General features: G+C 45.2%; 1 protein-coding gene across 1 annotated transcript in view; it reads right to left on the bottom strand.

Moving 5' to 3' along the window:
• Positions 1 to 261: 261 nt before the first annotated feature.
• The window catches only part of HLCS (holocarboxylase synthetase), a 198,326-nt gene continuing 175,035 nt past the window's right edge, over positions 262 to 23,552 (bottom strand). The window contains exons 7-11 of the mRNA XM_060010324.1: positions 15,663 to 15,730; positions 14,025 to 14,185; positions 8,069 to 8,183; positions 5,696 to 5,909; positions 262 to 3,595 (exon numbers count right to left, since the gene is read on the bottom strand). Coding sequence (XP_059866307.1) covers positions 3,424 to 3,595; positions 5,696 to 5,909; positions 8,069 to 8,183; positions 14,025 to 14,185; positions 15,663 to 15,730 — 730 coding nt within the window. The 3' untranslated portion in view covers positions 262 to 3,423. The remainder of the gene's footprint in view (positions 3,596 to 5,695; positions 5,910 to 8,068; positions 8,184 to 14,024; positions 14,186 to 15,662; positions 15,731 to 23,552) is intronic.

Genomic DNA, 23,552 nt, shown 5'->3' with positions numbered 1-23,552 from the left:
AAACTGTCGAGACAAAAGTCAAGCAGTTTCCACAAAAGAGAACAATTCGACAACAACAGAATCTGTTCTTATATTAAATTTGTTGTTATACTCAATTAATTTTCAAATTAAAAATTGACATTAGTAAATTTATTTCTCACCTCAGTTTTGTTTTCTTTTTTTAACTTTTCAGTTTGCTGACTTTCATTCTTTGGAGTAATATGATCTCTCTTTTGTATGATACATAATACATTTTTCAAAAATACATTTAAAAAGCCACCAGCTTCTTAATACGTAGAAATACATACATATTCCTATGTTAAACTATTTTTTAAATGTTTAAATATGAATAAAAACACTGTAACCAAAAGTAGTTGCTTAGTTTTACAAATGAAATGTGGTAAAAATAACAATGAGCCTGAACTATATAGAAAGTCTTAAAGTTTATTTTGATAGACTTACTTTTTACAGGAATTGGTTTAAATTAATTCCTTTTCAGAGATGATTCTTTGAAAAGCTAAAAATGCAGAGGTTTCACACTTTCTTTTATTTCAAATACGCATAGTAGTTACCCAGGAATACCGACTCTCCATTCTTTGTCTGTTACGAGCAAACAGATCTATGGACTGTAAGCCTAAAATGTCTCCTTTATGCACTCTGAAATGGTTGGGTGAGTCTGCTTCTCTCCTGGCTCCCAGACTCTCGGGTGAGAGGCGGCCATGCAGCCCCCGTGTGTGGGTAGGGGTAGGGGTGCGGTTGCACGCTACGCGGGTCTGGGCCTGCGCACCCACCCACAGCAATCAGGGGGCTGCAGCAGCGAGCCCCACACCGGACACAAAGCCTTTCGGCTTTGCCTCCACGCTGTAAACGCTGCCAGGATATGTGTGTGTGTGTGTGTGTGTGTGTGTGTGTGTGTGTGTGTGTGTGTGTGTGTGTGTGTGTGTGTGTGTGTGTGTGTGTGTGTGTGTGTGTGTGTGTGTGTGTGTGTGTGTGTGTGTGTGTGTGTGTGTGTGTGTGTGTGTGTGCGCGCGCGCGCGTGTGTGTGTGTGCGCGCGCGCGCGCGCCCCGGAAGCCAAGGTACTGCTGTGTCCTATTTTAGGGGGCACTGGGGCACAATTCAATATCCTAAGAGCACACGCCAATCCTGAGTTTAGGTGCCGTGTTTTAAAGATTAAGAAGAAAATGCAAAGTTCCTGTTAAGACTTTAAAGCTCCTTGAGGTCATCGATTGCCGGGTGCATAAACGGCCCAAATTGATGAGTGCAGTACAGCAAGTTTCCCTAATGCTAACAGCTGTAAGGGAAATGCCTTTATTCAGCTGTTCTAGATGAAGCAGAATTTCAAAAGTCTTTGGTTCCTCTGAGGCAAAATCAGGTTTATGAAAAACGCAGCATCTGCTCCAAGTCTATGTTGTCTCCCTCAAGACAACTGGGTGTCGGCACAAGTAAGAACAGTCTTAAAAGCACAGAGGCAAAGTGATATGCCCGGAACATCTCCATCTGCTTTGACATGGCCACACTTCATTAGTTTTAATTTACCAAAAGGAAATTAAATGATAACATTTTTTTTTCCCCAAAGCAGACTGTCTAGAATAGGACTTCAGCTTAAAACAAATCATAGCATGTTTCTCATTAAATAACCCCCCAAAGAAATTCAAAAAGTAATGATGGCAGCTCTGAGAGATGACTTGCCTTATATTACAGAGTTTGAGAAATGAAACTTGCAACATTAGCCTGAGATCTTTCTTCTTGATGATATTTTGCAGATGCCCTCTCAAGGGTGAGACCATTTTGTAATTTTGGGGTGCTGTGGACTTTAAACTTTTATGTAGACTTGGGCATTTAGGAGAGAGTGGGTTTTTTTGTTTTTGTTTTTTTTAAAAGAATAATTCTAATTGAAGCCTTATTTGCAAAAATTACTTCTGAAGTTCTTTTCAAGTTACATTTCCAAAACACACATATTGGGTTAGTGGACTTAACTAAACGTGTTATTTGTTTCCTTCCTATGTGGCTGCCTGTGCCTGGCTACAGGTAGGCAGATTTTATACTGAAACCACAAGCTTCTGGAGTTAGCCTGATTGGGTAAAGCTGGATGAAGAGGGTGCTAGTGCACAATAAGGGGATTCTGTTCAAAGCTGAGAGCCTCATCAAGTTTTCTTGTCACTAATTTCAGTTGGGAATGGCAGGAAGAGAGAAAAGTGGACAAAAATTGGCCTTTTCAGGCTGCAAAGTAATGTGTACGATTCTCAAGTTCAACAGAGATAGGAGTTACATGGAAAAAGCATGGAATACATCTGGAAATAGCAAATGTATATCAAAAGGCTTCCTTTCTTTTGTTCTTCCATGCAGACTCTTAGGGCATCATATTTGGAACATCTTCTTTTAAAGTTTCTCACTCTCTCTCACACACACACACCCATCCTCTTAACTGATGGCATTCAGTAGCAATAACATTTTCTTTTTTGGCAATATGAAAAGGGGGCCAAAAAATGTGACTTGCAAATAAAATGCCACGTACTTCTATAGTGTGTGCACTGCACAGTTCCGCAGGATTTCGAAGCGAGCCTGAAGCTGGCTTACAAGCGCCACATCCTCCTTTGCGTGTGGAATGAGACTTCAAACCCAGCTGTTAGGCCCAAATCATCCACCTCGCATCCGCGCAATGCCTGATCAACGCTTTCAGGACCCTGAACTTGATCCCATCACTTCAGAATATGCAGTAAATTTAAACTTATGAAAGGAGAGCTCATTAGTTAATGTCAAAGTAATTAACTGATTTCCTCTACAAGGTCATCGCAAGCATACCAGCCTCTGTTCCCTTTAGACATTGTTATTGGACCACAAACCACAGGATGAGAGTAACACTAGAAATCTACCTTCTCTTTTCTTCACTAACAAAAAAATAAAATGATAACTAAGTGCCAATATATGTTCCTGTAGGAAAACACCTCCCTGGATGCTTGTAAACAGGGTTACCCTACCTCTAACTCACCAATGGTCTGGGCCCGAAAACCTTTTTAAAATCTGTTTTTAATAGTCTAGGGGTAGAGACCTCCACTACTGGGAAAACATTTGAATTATGCCATTGCTGTCTCCATGTAAAAACTACCCCCCTCCCCAATTAAGATGCATCCAATTCCAAGAGGGGAGAAGAATTTCACACCCTATGCCAGGGCTTATACCTGAATTAAATCTTCCACTTGTCAACCCTCCACCCCCAGCATCTTCAAACACCAAATAAAATGACAACAGAACAAAATTAAAGAATTAACAGGTTAAGTGGAGGGAGAAAACATTTGCCTACAACTCCGAATTCGTTTTCCAGATCATGGGCTAGGAAAGGCGGCAGAAATCGACGTGCAATGCTCCTGCGGCGGTTCTGCCCTTCTGCCCGTCCCAGCTCATCCCAGCTGTGGCCCGGGGCCCAGCAGACGCTCCAGACAGGACTACGGCTGTTTGGGGATTATGAGGTTTCCCAGCATGTCGAAGGAGTTGCCGTCTGGATGCACAGTCACCACTTCGCCGTTCTCCTGGTGAACCAGAAGGAACCCGGAATCATCTAGGCCCACTATCCACACCTTTGGTCCCTCAGCACTTCCCAGGCGGACCTGCTGAGCACTGAAAATGAAGAACAGCCCCCAGTCACCAGGGAAATGTAATGCTGCTGCTTGAGACAATTGTTCAGCAATTATCCATTATGCGAAAGGATTCGGGGGTGGGCTGGGATGGATATAGTTAAAATGAATCTGAGCCCGAGCTCTGACTTCCACTGGTCTCCCCTGAATTGTCCTGAAAACTACCTGCATAACCAGGGCGAAGGAAAGTCCACTAGGGAGTTAGGAATTGCTTCCCTTATAAACGACGTCACTCCTCATTCTGATCATCTGGAATGATTATTTGCACTACTTCCTCACCCTCTAGCTACTTTAGTTTTTATTTATTTATTGCTGCATTGGGTCTTTGTTGCTGTACACAGGCTTTCTCTGGTTGTGGCGAGCGGGGGCTACTCTTTGTTGCGGTGCGCAGGCTTTTCATAGTTGTGGCTTCTCTTGTTGCGGAGCACAGGCTCTAGGCGTGCGGGCTTCAGTAGTTGTGGCACACGGGCTCAGTAGTTGTGGCTCGCGGGCTCTAGAGTGCAGGCTCAGTAGTGGTGGCACACGGGCTTAGCTGCTCTGCGGCATGTGGGATCTTCCCAGACCAGGGCTCGAACCCACGTCCCCTGCATTGGCAGGCGGATTCTTAACCACTGTGCCACCAGGGAAGTCCCTCTAGCTACTTTAAAGAAACACTGTGCAACCCTCTAGGTTTTTTGGCTGAGACTGTCCACTTTCTGGCTGTGTTCAAAACTCTTTATCAAGTTGGGTAGCATCAATTATAAGTTAAACTCATTCTAATTTTACTTCTTTAGAACAGTTTCCAAATGCAACTGTTGAGTTACATCCTTGTTAGCAGTTTTAAAAGTACGGACTCTGTACCTCCCCAATTTTTATTTTGAAGAATTTCAAACCTACAGAAAAGGTGAAAAATAGTACAATGAACCTCATATTCCCCTTTCACTTATATTCACACCAACTGGTAACATTTCCCATGTTTGCTCTCTTTACACACACACACACTTACAGTTTTGTGGGGTGGTTTTTGCTGATATTTACAAATAAGTTGCAGGCATTGTGACACTTTATACTTAAATACTTCAGCATATATCTCCAAAGAATAAGAAGTATCTCCTACAAAACCAGAATATCATTATCACTCTCAAGAAATTTGATCTTGGGCTTCCCTGGTGGTGCAGTGGTTGAGGGTCCGCCTGCCGATGCAGGGGACGCGGGTTCGTGCCCCGGTCCGGGAAGATCTCACATGCCGCGGAGCGGCTGGGCCCGTGAGCCACGGCCTCTGAGCCTGCACATCCGGAGCCTGTGCTCCGCAACGGGAGAGGCCACAACAGTGAGAGGCCCGCGTACCGCAAAAAAAAAAAAAAAAAGAAAAAGAAAAAGAAATTTGATCTTGATACAATAACATTATTTAATACACACTGCCTGTTCAAATGTCCCCATTGTCTCATTAATATTCTTTGTGGCTATTTCCTCCCTTCCAGGATCTGATTATGAATCACATATTGCATTTAACTGTCATGCCTCCTTAGTCTTCTCTAATCACAAAACTCCCACCTTCTCTGTGTTTTTAAGACACTGCCATTGTTGAAGGGTAGAGGCCTATTGGTATACATCAGTGCTTCTCAAATTGAAGTGCCCGAGAATCCCCTGGAGCCTTTGTTAAAACACAATGCTGGGCCCCAGCCTCAGAGTTTCTGATTTAGGAAGTCCAGGGTGGAAGTCAAGAATCTGCGTTTCTAACAAGTTCCCAGGTAAGGCTGCCACTGCTGCTGGGAGATCTCACTTTGAAGATGACTGTTATCAAGAATGTCCCACATTTTAGATCTGCCTGTTTCCTCACAATTAGATTCAGCTTAAACATGCTGGGCAGGAAAATCTCCAGTGATGTTGTGTCTTTCCCAGGGCATCCCACCAGGAGGCACAGGATGCCCGTTTGTCCCAATGACTGGAGATGCTAACTTGCTCAAGGTGGTATCCACCAGGTTTATCCATCAGTAAAGTAAAAGATAATGATCTAGACCAGTGTTTAGTTTCTCGTTTTAAGATATTAAACTACTGATTTAATAAAGGAATTTTAAAAGAATGAAGACAAGCCAGCACTGACCTGTGTAGCCAATATTTATAATAGAGAGGAAGAACGCCATTGGGCCCTTCGTCCTGAAATGTGTCGATCAGCTTCTCCAGCACAGTCACACTTCTGGCGATGAGATAATCAGCTCTTAAGGGCTTTAGTTCGGCCCCATGTTGCTTATTGTATTCTGTGATGAGATCGTTGATGCATATGGTAGGGTTGCTGTTAGTCACGTTAAATCCACAGCCTGGACAAAAACAAACAATTGAAAACACGAGTAGCTCAACCTACTGATGACATCACACGTTTCTCTGAACCACCTGGAAAAAGTTACAGTTTTTACTGTCAACTTCCTGCTTCCTTATCCTCATTTTGAGTTTATTGTCTCTGGCCACTTAGAGAAAGACTTACGTCTTTAAGCCCATCTTCCTTTCTCACCCTTCCCTCACTATCCCGATCAAACCAGAACCATTCCAGATTACAAATTAGTTGGGCAAAAAAAGCAAGCCAGATTTGATTCAATTAAGCAGAAGCTACGAATGGGACAAAACAGAGTTGCTTCTGAAACGACCACCTCCTGTGGTCTAGCCAAGAACTGGAGCTCTGCACTGAGCCGGATGTAAAACAAAATCTCTTGTTTCTTTTTCTATTTAAATAATGGAACACATGCTTACACATAAAGAATTTTATTCAGGTCTTAAGAAGTAAACTCTGGATTCAGAGATTTCCAACCTTGGTCATGACTTAACCCTAAAACACATCTTTTAATGCTTTATCCTTGGAAGTCTTTGGTGCTAGGGTTACACTGTTGGCAAAAGGCCAACCCATGTTTAGTGGCTCTTTCACAAGCCCCTAAACCAAGGCTTCAGGAGAGTGAGTTTCTGGCTTATCTCTGCTGTTACTTAACACCACTGTTCTCTGCAGGAGAGGGGAGACTTTAGAAAAGCCGAACCTTGGTTTTCAGCAGGGCCCTGAACCAACCTCAAAGAGGTCTTCAATAAGGAATAAAATACTGCAAGAACTAGGCAGGAAGACTATCGTTTTTTTCAGGGCCTCTGGGAAAAAAATTCCCAAAATACTTGCCTCAGATAGAACAACGATATTTACAATAACTACTTTTTGGTAAATGTTCTGCGCCACTTTCAGTGTTAAGGGAAGGACTGACTGGCCTCAGATTATTATTTTTTTAAATATACTGGCTATTAAAATACAAAGCAACGTAAAAAACAAGTAACTAGAGCAACAGGGGCAGAATTTGCAGTTGTTCATTTGTTCTTTCATTGGACAACATGCACAATAGCTGAAGCACCTGTGGCATATAAAGCATTCAATTAAGTGTATATAGCGCTGAAAAAGCTCCCCTGTATTCAGAAATCCAAAGTGCTGGGAAAATAGCTACATGAACTACTGTCAACTTAGGCTGCGTCTTTCTAAAGACCAGCAAGCACCCCTGACGGTGACCTTGAATCTTTCTCCAAAAATGCCCCCCTGTCCCCCTCCCCCACGTCCCAACGCCTTAAGAAAGCTATGGATTCTCCCCGCAGGAAAATGTTTCATTCCCCCCACACTGACAAAATTCCCTAGCTCCCTGAAGGAAACCCAGCACTGGGCCTCCTCAATATCTGTGGGCCCTATTAGGAATCTCTGCACCTAGCCCAGTTACTCATTTATAGATGGCAAACGGAGCTCGGAGGGTATGAAGAAGCTTGCCTAGAATAATATTGCCTGTTGGTAGCAGAGCTGGAAGCATACACCTTGTATTCTTTGGCTGGCGCTTCTAACACACAATCACATGTTTTCTCTCCATCACTGATTTCTGAACACCAATCAAACTCTCCTGGGCATTAGGGAGAAGCTGATGCTTGGATGACCAGGGGCCGAGGAACTTCTGAAGCCACTTCAGATCCATCTCCTTGCCTGATACGGACGTGCTGATGGGAAACAGGGATTCTTTACCCCACCCTGACCAGCCTGGAGTTTCTTCTGAGGTCAAAAAGAAGGCAACTTTTCCAGGGACTGGGAAGGTCAGATTAAGAATACAAGAAAGACTGCAAGGACACCCATCCTTGAAATTAGCTTTCTTTTCTTATTACCAAATAATACAGTAAATGTTTACTTTCACTGTTTCTAATTCATTGAGAAGCAGGAGTGTGGAGAGGTATAAGAAAACGCCTGTTTGATGAGATGCCAATTCGGTGGTTTCCATGGCCATAGATAGGAACACTAAACCCTTTGAAGGGCTTTCTACCAATCTGGCCTGTTGTGCACACATATTGTGTTCTGTAACTCAAGACTCAAAGAAAAAGTAATCCCATATGATAATCCACTCCCCCCAATACAGCCATGTGTGAACCACTTTTATTTTTATTAATCTAAAAATTCTGGTGGAAGGCTTTAAAAACTTACCAATAAGTATATGAAATGTTTCTCCCATAAGTGTTGAGTTAACCAGAACTCCACCAAGCTTCATGAGGTCACTGTAATAAATATCGTTGGGCCACTTCACTCGTAAGTTGATATCCTAAAGGAAGATCTACATATTAATCAAGCAGTCAGAAGACACAAAGGGACCAGAAGAGGTCATCCAGCTAAAATAAAACAAAAGAAAAAGATGAACAGAATACTCTTGAAACAAATGGAACAGGGAGTCTCATCCTCTCTTCTTTTTGAGACAGCTAATCACCGCTTTGGAACAATCCAGTATTAAAGTACCTGGTGGGGCTAGAGGGAAGGAGACCTAAAGAACACACTCAACAGGAATCCCAGCATTCTCCCCACCCCCATCACTGTTCATCAACAAAAACACTCTCCGAAGACGCCTACCTTGGGAGTTAAGTTCATTATCCCAATATCAACAACCATACCACAGAGTACCACTGTGTGCTGGGGACAGGGGGCAGGGAGAGAATAATACTCTCAGGGCTCTTTTCCCTTAAGGAGCTTCTGCTCAAGAGAGAGACGAATGGCCCTGGATTAACCAACGTCCTAAAAGTCAGGGAGAAATGTGCCAGCACAATGCTCTGGAGATAGAGAGGAGCACCTCGTTTTACTGAGTTATTAGAGAAGGTCTCCATGAACGGCCACCAGTCAACTCGGGAAAGAGAAATAGACTTGTCCAGTGGCCTGCTGCCTCTCCATCCTGAAGGATGTGGCCTGGGCAACCCTGCCTGTGCCTGGTCTCAGTGGAACGGGCCAAGGGCGGACACTGCCTTGAACTGGGCCACCCAGACCCCCACCTCCTGCCATGACTGTGAAGTTGGGGCACACAGACTGGGTGAGACCCAGTGGGCACCAGAACTGCCAGGGCTCCTGGGTCTGGGACTGGCAGGCAGGTGTGGGTAGAAGGAAGCCCATCTGGACACATGAGGCTGGAAGAGAGACACTCAGCGAAATAAAACCAAGAGACCAGAGAGTAGATAATGGCCTCAGTCCCAGAGGGCTGGCTCTTTCTTCACTGGGGGCAGGCACGGCACCAAGCCCCAACTCGGTGTTAGCCTGCACATCACTTATACCAAGCCCATGTGTTGCTACTAGTATCATCTCTATTTAACAAAGGGAGGGCTGAAGCTTAGAGACACTGCCTGGCTTGCCTGAGTCTGCGCCACCTGCAAGTGGCAGAGCTGGGATACAAACCCAGGGCTTTCTGACACCAACCCCTGGGAGCTTAACCCTATGCTATGCAGCCTGCCGCTTCCTAGCAATCCTCTTCCCTCCCTCCAGCAGGACTTCTTTTCACCTTGGCCAGTTAGAACATGTTTCTGTCCTTTAAAAGCTCATCTGCTCTATGATAGGGAAACCTCATATTACTTTTCTGACTAAAATAAGGTTCGGGGGGATGGGTGGAGGTGGGGTGGGAAGTCTGTCCCCCAGGGGACATCTGGCAATATTGGGAGGCATTTGTGCTTGTCACAGCTTGAAGGAATCCTACTTGCGTCTAGTGGGGAAAGGCTACTGATGCTGCGCCACCGCCCATAATGCCCAGGATGGGCCCACAACCGAGATGGAGGGGCCCAAACGTCAACAGTGCTGAGAGTGAGAAACGCTGGTCTAGAAAATCTGCACCTTGGAGACCATGGTCCTGGTCACTCTCCCAATTCCCCTTCTTTCTCCTCTCTTGCCTACCCACGTCCCACGGTGGCCAGCACAGTCCCGGCCGGAGCTCAGAAACAGCTCCTCCACTACAGGGGCCGCTGCTTACTTCTGTGCTGCCCCTGCTTTCGGGCTCCTGTTTCACTTCACATTTTCAGGTCTAGTTAGTTAATGATGCAACCTGTGAAATTCTGGGTTCTCAACCAGGTGAACAGGACATCTATTCCAAGATGAAGAGAAAGTTCAGGTGTTTATTTTTCATTGTCTCAACCTTTTATTCAGACAGCTACTACAGGCCTTCCAGGTATAAAGCACTACGCTAGGCTCTTTGAGGACCAAAATAAAACCAATCCTGTGTTCCAAGAGCTGGTTGCTTTGTAGGAGTTAGAACCGGAGCACAAATAACCCTGCTTCAAGCAATCCAAGGGAGGTGCCCTAAAGTGGCCTAGACATTTGAAAGCGCTGCATGGCATTGGAGGAGGGAGAGTTTGTAGCTAGCAGTTTCCAGGAAAGGCATTTGAGCCAGGACGCTCAGGGCAAATAGGACCTGGAGGTGCAGAGAAGAGAACAGGAGCAGGATACACGGGTGGGGGGAGGCTGCAGAAGTCCAGCAGGACCTCGAGGACAGAAGAGCAGCAGGAGCAAGGGCGGGCAACCCAGCACGGGCTCCGGAAGGGACGGCACACAGGCCACCGCACTGCCCCCGGTCCGACCAGGCTGGGTATGGTTCGTGTGCAGATGGTGACATCTGGCCGGGGACAAGAAGGGCAGGATGTAAGAGAGGCCAACCCAGCACAACGGGGGGCCTATTTCAACCACCCTGTAGCTGTAGTGTGTAAGCTAATTAGACTCGGTGAAAAATGAATATTCAGGACCTCCCTGGTGGCGCAGTGGTTCAGAATCCGCCTGCCAGTGCAGGGGACATGCTTCGAGCCCTGGTCCGGGAAGATCCCACATACCACAGAGCAACTAAGCCCGTGCTCCATGGCCACTGAGCCTGCGCTCTAGAGCCCACGAGCCACAACTACCGAAGCCTGCGCACCTAGAGCCCGTGCTCCACAACAAGAGAAGCCACCGCAATGAGAAGCCCACGCACTGCAAGGAAGAGTAGCCCCCGCTTGCTGCAACTAGAGAAAGCCCGCACGCAGCAATGAAGACCCAACGCAGCCCAAAATAAATAAATAGGGCTTCCCTGGTGGCGCAGTGGTTGAGAGTCTGCCTGCCGATGCAGGGGACATGGGTTCGTGCCCCGGTCCGGGAAGATCCCACATGCCGCGGAGCAGCTAGGCCCGTGAGCCATGGCCGCTGAGCCTGCGCGTCCGGAGCCTGTGCTCCGCAACGGGAGAGGCTGCAACAGTGAGAGGCCCATGTACCGCAATCAATCAATCAATCAATAAATAAATATTTGGTTAGCCAAAAAGTTCGTTCGTGTTTTTCTGTAAGCTGTTACAAACGAACTTTTTGGCCAACCCAATACTAAGAGAGTAGATCCTAAAAGTTCTCATCACAGGGGAAAAAAAATTTTTTTAATAACTATATGAGGTGATATATGTTAATAAAACCTCCTGTGGAGATCATCTTACAATATACGCATGTCAAGTCATCATGCTGCAGACCTTCAACTTACACACTGCAGTATGTCATTTATACCTCAATAAGACTGAAAATAAAATGAGAACGAAGCCAATCCAAAACCATACAGATAAGAAGATAGGGCTTCCCTGGTGGCGCAGTGGTTGAGAGTCTGCCTGCCGATGCAGGGGACATGGGTTCGTGCCCCGGTCCGGGAAGATCCCACATGCCGCAGAGTGGCTGGGCCCGTGAGCCATGGCCGCTGAGCCTGCGCGTCCGGAGCCTGTGCTCCGCAACGGGAGAGGCCACAACAGTGAGAGGCCCGCATACCGCAAAAAAAAAAAAAAAAAAAAAAAAGAAGATAAGGCTGAGCTGGACAGCTGCAGAAATGGGATAGGAACTTTGGTGGGAGCTTCTTAAGGAGAATGGGGACACACCCCCGGGTCCATTGTTGAGGGCAAGCTTTCCACCTCCCCACCCGCTACCCCAGCACCTGGCAGAGCCTTCGCGCACAGTGGGCACTCAGAAAGTGCTTGCTAAGTTAACAAGTGAGGCTACGAGGTCAAAGTTAAAGCCATGAAAAAGCTAAACAGACTAATTTAAATTTTTACTTTATTTTCCTAAGACTAATTAACCTGTTGCTAGGGTTAAAAATATTTTCCCCACAACAGAATTTTATCTTCTCAACTGCTTAGTGCAAGGTGAAGTGTCCAGTTCAGGGGTTGCACGCTGGGCCTGTGAAGGCTGGTGACAATCTGAGGAGCCTAAGCCCATGAGACACAGCAAGGATGCTGAGCGCCCGGTAACAAATCTCACGCTTCGGCATACGTGCCAATGACTTGACGTAATACGGGAAACATGTACCCTGGTCCCACATACCATGACTATGAGGACATGGCCACATCGGAGGAGCTTAGGGGGCAGTGGAGAGGACTGCTTCTCCATTGAAGCACTCATGACAGACCCCCTTTCAAAGTCATGATCTTAGCATCTTGCTTCATGAATTAATACAATAATTGTTTTTAGCCTGACGTTAAGAGCTGTATGTGGGGAGGGAGGCTGGGAAGGAACCCCCTTATTTTTATTTTATATGTTTAATTTTTTTTAGATGAATGAATCTTTTTTTTAAAAAATATTTATTTATTTTTGGCTGCGTTGGGTCTTCATTGCTGCGTGCAGGCTTTCTCTAGTTGCTGCGAGCGGGGGCTGCTCTTCCTTGCGGTGTGCAGTCTTCTCATTGCTGTGGCTTCTCTTGTTGCGGAGCACGGGCTTCAGCAGTTGTGGCTCACGGGCTCTAGAGCGCAGGCTCAGAAGTTGTGGCACATGGGCTTAGTTGCTCTGCGGCATGTGGGATCTTCCCAGACCAGGGCTCGAACCCACGTCCTCTGCATTGGCAGGTGGATTCTTAACCACTGTGCCACCAGGGAAGTCCCAAGAACACCCTTTTTATATCCATAAGAAATTCTTCCAGGAAAAGGAGGAGGAGGATACAGCAAGTCGAGGCTGGGGAATGGGAGAAAGGTTTCATGACTGTGTTAACTGCTCTCTTTTCCTTGTCTTCTTAATAACTGACACCAAAGCATTCAAAAGTACTGATGTAGCAGGTACATCTGTCCCTACAGCTGGGTGCAAATGGCCCTAAACGAACATGCACATTGAACTCGGGTAGCCACAGACAAGGGATAGCTTTGCTGAGCACAGGCTGTGGTAAATGAAGGTAGGAAATGAGAAGGTTTGTTTAGGCCTATAAAATAATCCTTTTCACCAGAAAGCACCACAGATAAATAGACCTATCCAGTCCAATGTGCTTCAATAAGAAAGAAAGAAAGGAAGGAAGGGAGGGAGGGAGGGAGGGAGGGAGGAAGGGAGGAGGGAAGGAAGGAGGGAGGGAAGGAAGGAGGGAGGGAAGGAAGGAAAGAGAGAAAGAGAGAGGGAGGGAGGGAGGGAGGCAGAAAGGAATAAGAGGCTTGCCCTTACTAGGACATTTGACAAAAGGACAGAAAGGGAATTCTGGAAAATAATCACAGCAAGCCTGAAGCAGCTATAAACCTTGCAGCAAGCCTGAGGCAGCTATAAACCTTGCAGCAAGCCTGAAGCAGCTATAAACCTTGCAGCAAGCCTGAGGCAGCTATAAACCTTGCAGCAAGCCTGAGGCAGCTATAAACCTTGCAGCAAGCCTGAGGCAGCTATAAACCTTGCAGCAAGCCTGAGGCAGCTATAAACCTTGCAGCAAGCCTGAGGCAGCTATAAACCTTGCAGCAAGCCTGAGGCAGCTATAAACCTTGCAGCAAGCCTGAGGCAGCTATAAACCTTGCAGCAAGCCTGAGGCAGCTATAAACCTTGCAGCAAGCCTGAGGCAGCTATAAACCTTGCAGCAAGCCTGAGGCAGCTATAAACCTTGCAGCAAGCCTGAGGCAGCTATAAACCTTGCAGCAAGCCTGAGGCAGCTATAAACCTTGCAGCAAGCCTGAGGCAGCTATAAACCTTGCAGCAAGCCTGAGGCAGCTATAAACCTTGCAGCAAGCCTGAGGCAGCTATAAACCTGACGGTGCTTTTAAACCTCCAAGAGTACCCTGCTGCCAGCTTTGCAAAAGCAGGCTGAGGCTCCACATGAAGGAATCATTCAGACGCGTACTACAGACACAGCTGAACTGAGATGTGCATGCATGGTGGGGATGTGACGGTGATGAGCTGCACGTACCTGGTACCCAGGAATGGACCTTACCGCCTCCACGACAGCCAGAGACATCAGATGCTGGACAAACGGAATCCTCTGTCCCAGCTGGGATCTCAGCGGGATGGAGACGAGCAGGGTAGAAAGAGCGCACCCCACGGGGCTCAGCCAAGCATTCCTTCCCCGCCCTGGAACACAAGCGCCATCAGGAAACCGGCCATTCTGCACCATGAACAGACTCAGATGCACATAACGCCAGAAAAACTGCCGAGGCCTCAGGGCCACACACTAAAGGCCTGTCCCACCTGAATGACTGATGAACATGCTTGGTTATTCCGGGGTTAACTCAACACAGAGAAGCTTCTTAAAATCCGAAGCTCTGTTGCTGAACAAGTTTCCAATAATTAGCATAATGTCCTCCCTCTGTGAGCATATCATTTATACTTTGATGATAAAGTCTTACAGAGTGTCTGAACATCACTCTCAGTTTAATTCTCACCATACGGCAATGCGCAGGTGAAAACAGAGACAGTGGGGAAACCGGACCGAATCTATACTGGTCCAGGAGAGGTCCTGGAAGCCATTTGCTAGAAGTGATCCCTACTGCGATGGTCCCATAACGCTGTGAATACATTAAAAACCACAGAATAGTACACTTTAAAGTAGGGGACTGTATGGTATGTGAATTATATCTTGCTGTTTTTTTTTTTTTAAAGGAAGCTGAATTTGAAAAATGATCCCTGATATTAACTCTCTGAGTTATTTTTCTTAAAAACTACAAGTCAAGAAAATAACATAATCAAAACGAGAGGTATAATCAAACTTCTTCCATGTCTTTTTTTAAACCACCTTATTGAGCACCACAGCCTTGAATAAAATAAATTTTTTTCCTCTCTTTGAGTTATGTTCAAAAGACATGCTCAAGAGAAAGAAGTGAAAACAGTGGATTTCTTATTTCATTGCTTCTTCTGAGAAAGACATAAGAGCCTCTGAGAGTTAAAAGGACGTTTGGGTCGGCCTGCTGCCAGCTGGGGGTGGGGAGAGACAGGGGCCAATCGCTCCCCTTATGACCACTGAGCATGAATCTGCTTGCGGCTGGACCCCAGATGGATTCTGGGAGGATGTGGGCTCTTGCCTCCGAGAGTCAGCAGGTGTTGGAAGCTCTGGGCAGCCCTTGGCTTCTTTGTGGTCATTCTGTGAATATGCATTGATCGTTGATCGAGTGTCCACTCCACGCAAATTCCAGTGCCAGCTGGCAGACGAAAGACCCCTCCATGTGACCCTTGGTATAGACACAGAAGGCACCTCACAGAGAACCTTCAGGAAAATAAACGTCTCTATAACATAGTAATTATTCACACACTGCAATGCCTAGAATGTGTCAGAAAGAAGAATTTACAAGACGTAGGTAAATGAACATTAAAACCATCAGAAGCGGACGTCAATTAATTAAACATCTCGGTTTAAGAGAATGCTTTAATTCTTCTAAGGTTCAATCTTCTAATTGATTTTCCTCCCTCTTCTCCATTTTAGGGGTGTGTGAAAACAACTTCTGACTCGAGTCATGTCGATGATCAGCACATGCAATCAATTGGCTCTCTGGCCAGGAGAGTCACAGATTTTAGAAAACAAAAACCACAGAAACAGTAACAAAAGATGACTGACCTTTGCCCTGCGTTTGGTGGACTGCGATGGCGATTAAACCCATTTCCTGTGGCATCTCAAACATCAACCTGCAAATGGTGGGAAAGACCAGTCAGCCAGAACAGTGACACGACATGAGAACCGAGAGCTGAAAGTGGGGGACACTGTTTGCACTCATTTGTGAATGTGTTAGTAAGGAAGAGCCATCTTACGGGTTTCAAGGGATACTGACCCCATTCCCAGCCTCTGTAGTGAGAATGATGGAAAAGGGACAAAGAAAACGCCATTTAATATAAAAAAAGATGGTTGGGGGGGGCAGTGTGTGTGCACGTGTACCTGCCCAAGCTGTCATTAGGTTTATTCAAGACATTGTTAGATTACATTTCCTTGGAATATCCTATCAAATTCTTTCTTCCCCCGCTGATGCGGTGTCCCTTCTTCGAATGACAACTAGCAATTCCTGACATTTGTTTCTACTTACAGTGCGTTTCTGTCTGAACACTAGAACATAATCATAACAGAAGTTTCTGATTATTCAGAAAACTAATATGGTGGCAATAAAGCTGTTTAAAATACACACTATCCCCTGAGAACTAATTATGTTTTAACTATAGTAAATAAATCTACACCTTCTGAGAACTCAGGAGAACCTTGGATCCTTTTAGGCTTCAGTTCTGCTTTTAAAATGGTTTTATTTAAAAGAATACAAACTTCCCTTTGGGGGATAGTTAGAAAAGCGCACTATATCTCCACCAAAGGAGTTGACATTAACTTTTTTTTCTTTTCTCTTTTTTCCCCAGAAAAGGAAAGGGGAAACAATCCCTCACTCTGAGAATTTCCTCCCAGTTCCATTCTACACATTTAACTCCACGTTAGGAAGGTTTTCCTGTGCCTTCCCAGGAGTTGCTGACCAGGTACTGAGCAGGCATAGTTCACCGTCGGGTTTATCAGACAAAGCGAAACATCAGGTTTGTCCACGGTCAGTGCCGCTGCAGAGGCCTCTTTGAAATACTTTTCTGGGGGAGGGAAGTGGCAAGGGCAGGAATGACAGCGAGGTGGTATTTTGCACAAACAAAGTTTCCACGAACGATTCCAGGGTTTCCACAGCACCCCCGTGCTGAGGAGAGGGACCACGCTCTGATAGCCCTTCATCCTCTCCTCCCGGCTCAGGGAATGGGGTGGAACTTTACACACGGTAAGAGACAGAAAATACTTAAAGGCCAAAACAACCAGGGGGTCTCTGCGCACGCAGGCGGGCTGGCAGAGCCTCGCAGGGCGCAGGCAGGCCCGGTGGGGAGGAGCCAGAAGCCCCCTTGACTTGCTAAGAGCCTGGCCGCATCAGGCAGGGGCTGGGCTGGTCTGACAGCCACGGGGCATTCCCAGCGAGCAGCCAGCCCCCCTGTCTGGGTGCCAAGCCCACTTCCATCTCACATGAAATACAGCTCCAGAAGTATTTCTCTTGGACACCATGAATAACCCATTGAGATCGACACTGCCTATACACTGTTGGGCTCCAAGAATAAAGCGTCCTTTTCTTGCGTTGGAGCGGCAGAAAACCCTAAGAAGGAATCTTTATCTGCGCAGGGAGGTAACATTGTCTCCTAGGAGCCTCTTGCTTCCGGGAGAGACCCAACAGCCCTTCACCTGGGCTCCTACGGCGCGAGCTCTGCGGCGAGGACGCCTAACACATTTTTCTGTGGGAAGGGGCGCGGGGGATGATTCTGCACGTGTGAGCAGATTGTGAAGGCTCTCTCCATGGCAGAAATCTAGGATGTTCTGTAAATGAACATGTAGACAGTAGAAGGTCATGTCTCTAGGAAGCGGTGGTGATGGTGGAATTAGGCGAGGGGAGGCGGGGAGGTTCAGAAACCAAGCACAGCCTTTTCTAGAACAAAGAGAAATGATGAAGGGAACATATGCACTAAACTGCTGGAGCGCTGGCAGCAGTTAACAGGGCAATTGATGAGAAGACTGAGCTTGTGCTGCTGAAGGCCAAGAGGAAATTCTGCGAGGAGGGAGACAATGGGGGGGCGGGGGACTGGGGGTCGTGTAATGCTTAGTTTGAGGCCAGTGGAGGCCGCCAGATTTATTTGTGCTATCTAAGATAACTCTGGGGGCCAAACCACACGGCTCACGGTCAACAAAGAAGTATTTATGAACGTTTGCAAAATCTCAATTTTGCATCTCTGAAGATGAAGTCTCTAGGTTACTTCAGCAGAAAGGAGACACCATAAATGCATTTCCATCCCGAGTTGATGTCATTCTCACAAAAGGAAATAGAAAAAGGAGGGGAAAAAAAGAATAAAAAAAAAGAGGAGGGGGTTACATAATGACTACCTCCCTGTCTCTGCTTTTTTTCCTTGTTGGCAAAGGCTGCTTAATAAATGGTTTCTGTGAGTGGCAGCAGAGGGCATGCACTGTATACCAACAGGGCACGCGAGGAAAGTGCTCTGTTTTTGTACACTTCCCTTTGGTCTGAAACATCCAGAGCTCCCAAGGCTCACTTGGCAAACAGGACAGCGTCCTGACCACTTTGTTACTAAGGACATCACAGCTCCTACTGGGTTCCCTGCCAACCGGAACGTCCTGAACTTCACGTTGTTGTTGGAATTAAGTTTCAATAATTAAAACTAACCAAGGGACTTCCCTGGAGGTGCAGTGGTTAAGAATCTGCCTGCCAATGCAGGGCACACAGGTTCGAGTCCTGGTCTGGGTAGATCCCACATGCCGTGGAGCAACTAAGCCTGTGCGCCACAACCACTGAGCCTGCGCTCCAGAGCCCGCGAGCCACAACTACTGAGCCCACGTGCCACAACTACTGAACCCCATGCGCCTAGAGCCCGTGCTCCGCAACAAGAGAAGCCACCACAATAAGAAGCCCGTGCACTGTAAGGAAGAGTAGCCCCTGCTCGCTGCAACTAGAGAAAGCCCGCGCACAGCAAGAAAGACTCAATGCAGCCCAAAAATAAATAAATAAATAAATAAACTTATTTTTTAAAAAAAACTAACCAAGAAGACAGGCCACTATGAGTTAGTGAAAATTCTGAATGAACAAAAGTTTAAATCCAGACCCAGTCAATCCACTTTGAGGATTCAAACCTAAGGAAATAGCCCACATGCACCACTGTGTTATAAAAGTAAAAAACTGGAAATTACATAAGAGTTCAGTAGGGAAATGGTTACGTAAATTACATGAGGTCAGTGGAATAATTTGTAACCATTAAAAATGATAGTTATGAAGACTACGTAGCAACACGGAAGAAATGCTTTCAATAGAATGTTCAATTTAAAAAGGAGGATACGAAAACTACATATACTTTTATTCCAAATGTGTAAAATTCACAGAAAAAGGGAGGAAGGAGATTTGACAAAACAATAACTGTGGCTACATTAGGATGATTTTTTTCTTTATTTTTTTAAACTTTCTTTAAGATGACTGCTTACCTTTAATTTTAAAATACTTTTGAAAAATTTGGGGGAAAGAAGCATGGTTTTTATGTTTAAATATAATATTTGTAAACATTTCAATGAATAGGACTGAAAGATCTGCTTTAAAAATAAGATAATAACAGTCACCTTCAGCACACATTTTATTATAACCAATGAGCAAGACCTTATTTGACAAGTAATTAATGAGCAGAAACTCTTAAAGCCAGTCTGTTCATATGCAATGGGAGCCTTAAACGTTTTACACCTTCTGACTCAGTGACTCTACTCCTAAGATTGAATTCTAAGGAGTATTCAGACAGGGAAACAAAATAATTCAGGGACACAACTATTCATCACAGCATTACACAGTGAAAAAAATCATAAATAGTACAAACTGTCCAAGACAGAGGAAAGAAAAAAGAATCATAGTATCCCCACGTGAAAAAACATCATATAGCCATCAGTGATACAGGCAAATGTCCATTGAACACCACTAGATGACTTAAAGAGGGTAGAAAATCCTATATACAGCATGATTCCAATGATGCTTTAAAATTGTTAGGAAATATACCAAAATATTAGCTGTGGTTACTTTAAGGAGTGTAATTATTGGAAAAATACAGCAAACTACAAAGCAGAAAAGTCATCCAAAGACGTCCTTCTTCTCCTTAGACATGGATGTTCTTCTATACTTTTTCCCCTTAAAAAATACTACACACACACACGATATATTTTACAAAAAAAGTTCCTGATGACTGGAAAAATTGCTTATTTTGGAACTCTTAAAATAATGTAGATATTTAGTTATGGACACATTTTTATTACGTTGATAATAAAAAAGGCTTAAAAATAGCATCATGGTATGATCCCATCTATGTAAACTATGTATTCCTACGTGCATATATAGAAGAACACAGGACACCTATTAACAGCGGTTATCTCCAGAAAGTGGAAGCAGAATTATATGATGATTTAAATTTCTTCATTATGCTATTCTAAGGAATCTCTGGGTGGTAAGATTTCAAGTGTTTATTTTCTTTATACTTTTCTGAATTTTCCACTATTTCTATATTTGGAGTGCATTCATTTTAAAATCAGGAAAAACGCTATTAAAGAAAAGATTTATTAAAATCCAACTTTTCTTTAACCTACAGCTCACTGGCTGGTGAACAACCTCCTCCTTTCTGAGAGATCGCAGATCTGCGACGCAAGAGCAGCCCACTGTCCGAGCTTCACCAGGCTCACTGTACGAATCCTCCTGTAATGCACGAATGGCGATGCCTGTCCCTCACACTCATTCCCTGGTGGAGCATGTGGCTTGTGTGAGGTGGCAGGCTGAGTCCAGTTACCGTCCATGCACAGGCTCCCTCAGAGCTGGGGAGATGGCATGCAGAAGGCTGCCAGCATCCTTGGGGGTCTCCACCCTGGGAGCCCTGAGGAGCTTCATCAACTCACGCTGGTGCCTGTGCTGTGCCCTGTCTTCTCCCCCCAGTCTTCTCAGTTGAGACTCTCCCTCTCCCAAGCCTTCAGAAAGACATTCTCAGAGAAGCCCCCACCCCTCCATGTTTTCTATGTGAAAAAAAGACCCAATACGGGGGGTAGGGATGAGGTGGAAGGAGAACAGGACCCAGGCAGTCACACACTGATGGCTAACAACTTATTTCTGATTTTGAAACCCTTTACTGGAAGATGAACTCTCACTATTCATAACTGTATTTACTTCTGTGTAGTTCAAAGGAAACTGTGTTAAACTTCATTTCAAAAACGATTTCTTTCAAATGTATTAGATTGTGAACACCAACTATTATATGTGGGCATCAGTTTTTAAAAAGTTAACAAGCTAAAATATAAAGATATTTTATTTTTTAAAGAGTCTTACTCTAACAGTACAATCAATTTTTTAAACAGTTGCCTTCTATTCAAGAATGCACAGGATTGTTTTTTGAAAGTAAATGAGTAGTGTTTTCTGCTCCCAAGAACACGCAGACTGGAGCAAGGAGGGTGGGAGGGCTCCGCCATGCATGGGGCTGTGGTCTAGGGTGGAAGGTGCTGGACCCCGACCAGTGACTTCTGAACGGAGAGCTAGCCATGTGGGGGGGCAAAGCTGAGATTGCTCCTGGCAGGAAAGGAAAGGTTCCAGAGGAACTTGAGAAACATTGCGGTGGAGATGACTCAGACAGGAAATGGGACAGATCTGAATTCAAACCCCGTTGTTGATATGAGCTAACACTGAGTAAGGGGCATGTCTCTCCCCCTCTTCAGTCATCTAGGAAATGGTTTCGCTCTCCGAAAGACTGAGCGTGAAGGAATACACAAGATGCTTTGACACAGGGTAGGGGCTTAAATGTACCACTTGCTCTTTGTTGTGTAGATCCCAGAAGGCCTTCAATTTCCTCTTCTTGGAGATAAAGAGGATGGTCAGAGAGAAGATGGGGAGAACAGTGGTGGAAAGTGTATGTTTCGGGACCCTTCACAAATTCTAGAGGAAATGCCTCTTCTCTGTACCTCTCGCCCGCCTCCCCCATCTCTCTTACCTACACACACACTAACGTGATCGGAACCTGGACTAAAAAGCTCTTAGATGAACACAACTGGGTTGCAGAATCCTCACTTCCAGTTCTAGGGTCTCTGAACCCACTCAGCAAAGCTATAAAGCGATGGTTGAACTAGCTATCTGGCTTTTTAAAAATAACACATTATTTAGGTTGTTGCTTACAAATACCTTTGGTCACTTATACACAGCAGCACAACAGTTTCACTAAATATATTCTTCCATTATCTTCTGGATTGGACACTTAGAACTACAGTGACCTGTCATCAATCCACCTTTTTGGAATGCTGTCAGATAAGTAAGCTTTAGATCACATTCCTTTGTGTTTTCTGTATAAGAGGATGTGCATTTCAGTCAGAGGCAAAGTGGGAATTTGGACTGCTCGAGAGTAGAACCATCACCCCCTTCCCCTGGGTGTTCCCCAGAAGCAGAGGCCCCACCCGTATTTCTGCTGAAGGATGTCTGTGGGTCAGATGCTCTGTTAGATTTCCATATCTCCTAGCATACCAATCATTCATAGATTTTCATCTAATCTTCCCCATTTCCAACATCATACAGAACAGCATCTACACCACTGCTAAATCATTTAACTGCTCACAGGGAGGGAGTCCTGTGGGTTCAGCTTCCAGAATGAGGCACCTTGCTAGTACATCAAGCATTTGTTGATGTTGGTCTGTATTATTCAAGATGAACACAAACCATTGTTTCTTACCCCTGACGCTGCACCATAAGTACTGGATGTCTGAGCGTCTCCTCCTACCTTAGGCCAGTGCTGTTGGCAGGACTCACAGCTAAACTTGTGTAGACTGAACTATGGCACCCACAGCTACCTCCGAGGCCAAGCCTGCAAGACAGTCCTGACCCTAGATCCTCGGCATAGTTAAACTTGCCACCAAAAATGGGAACTCAGGTCATGTCTAACCCCTCCACCAGGAGTCCCCAGATCACAGGATCTTCTCAACCCACTTCTCAGAGTCCATCATCTTCAACGGGGTGTGGAGGGGCTCCACCATGGAGCCATCACCATGGCTCATTTACCCCAACAGAGGGCCTTCTGTTTTGAAATGCAGCTGCCACTTCAGAAGACGGACACTGGCTCATCTTGACCATGTCTGTCTCCAAGCAGACATCTGGGAATCATTTTCCTGAAGGCACTGTAGATGTTTCAACTCGGTCACCTGGAATCAATGCCGATTTTCTGCACTTTACATGCATTATCTCATCTAAGCTTTACAAGTCAGATGAGGACACAGGCTTGGAAAGGCAAAACCACTTCTATAAATAGGCCACTGAGTCAGCAAATCAGGAATTCAAGTCAAGGTCTGGTTGGGTCTAAGACCGATGATATTTTGTTTTTCATTTTGTTTTTAACCTTTTACTTTGAAATAATATCAGACTTACAGAAAATTTGCAGGGATATAGTATAAAGAATTCCTACATGCCCTTCACCCAGCACCCAGATTCCCCAACTGTTAACTTTTTACCAAATGGGCTTCTCTGTATCTGTCTGCCTGTCCATAATTCTTTTTTCTGAACCATGTGACAGTAAGCTGCAGTCATAATGTCTCTTTATCCCTATCCCTATCCCTATCCCTGTCTTTCCTAAAACTTAAGGGTATTATTTTACATAATCAGAGTACAATTATCAAAATCAGGAACTTACCATTGATACAACACGGCTATCTAATCTGGGGGTCAGCAGACTTTTTCCGTAAAGGCCAGATAGTAAATATTTTAGTCTTTTGTGAGCCCTATGGTTTCTGTTGCAACTATTCAACCCTGCTGTCTGAGCAAAAAAGCAACTGTAGACAATATGTAAATAAATCAATCTGGCTGCGTTTCAACAAAACTTTATAGACACAGAAATTTGAATTTCATATAATGCTCATGTGTCACAATACAGAATTTATTTTAATTAACAGACTTTCTTC

The sequence above is a fragment of the Delphinus delphis genome, chromosome 4 (assembly GCF_949987515.2).
Source record: "Delphinus delphis chromosome 4, mDelDel1.2, whole genome shotgun sequence".
NCBI classification, from domain to species: Eukaryota; Metazoa; Chordata; class Mammalia; order Artiodactyla; family Delphinidae; genus Delphinus; species Delphinus delphis.
The sequence above is the reverse complement of the archived record's forward strand: the minus strand, read 5'-3'. Positions and strand labels throughout refer to the sequence as shown.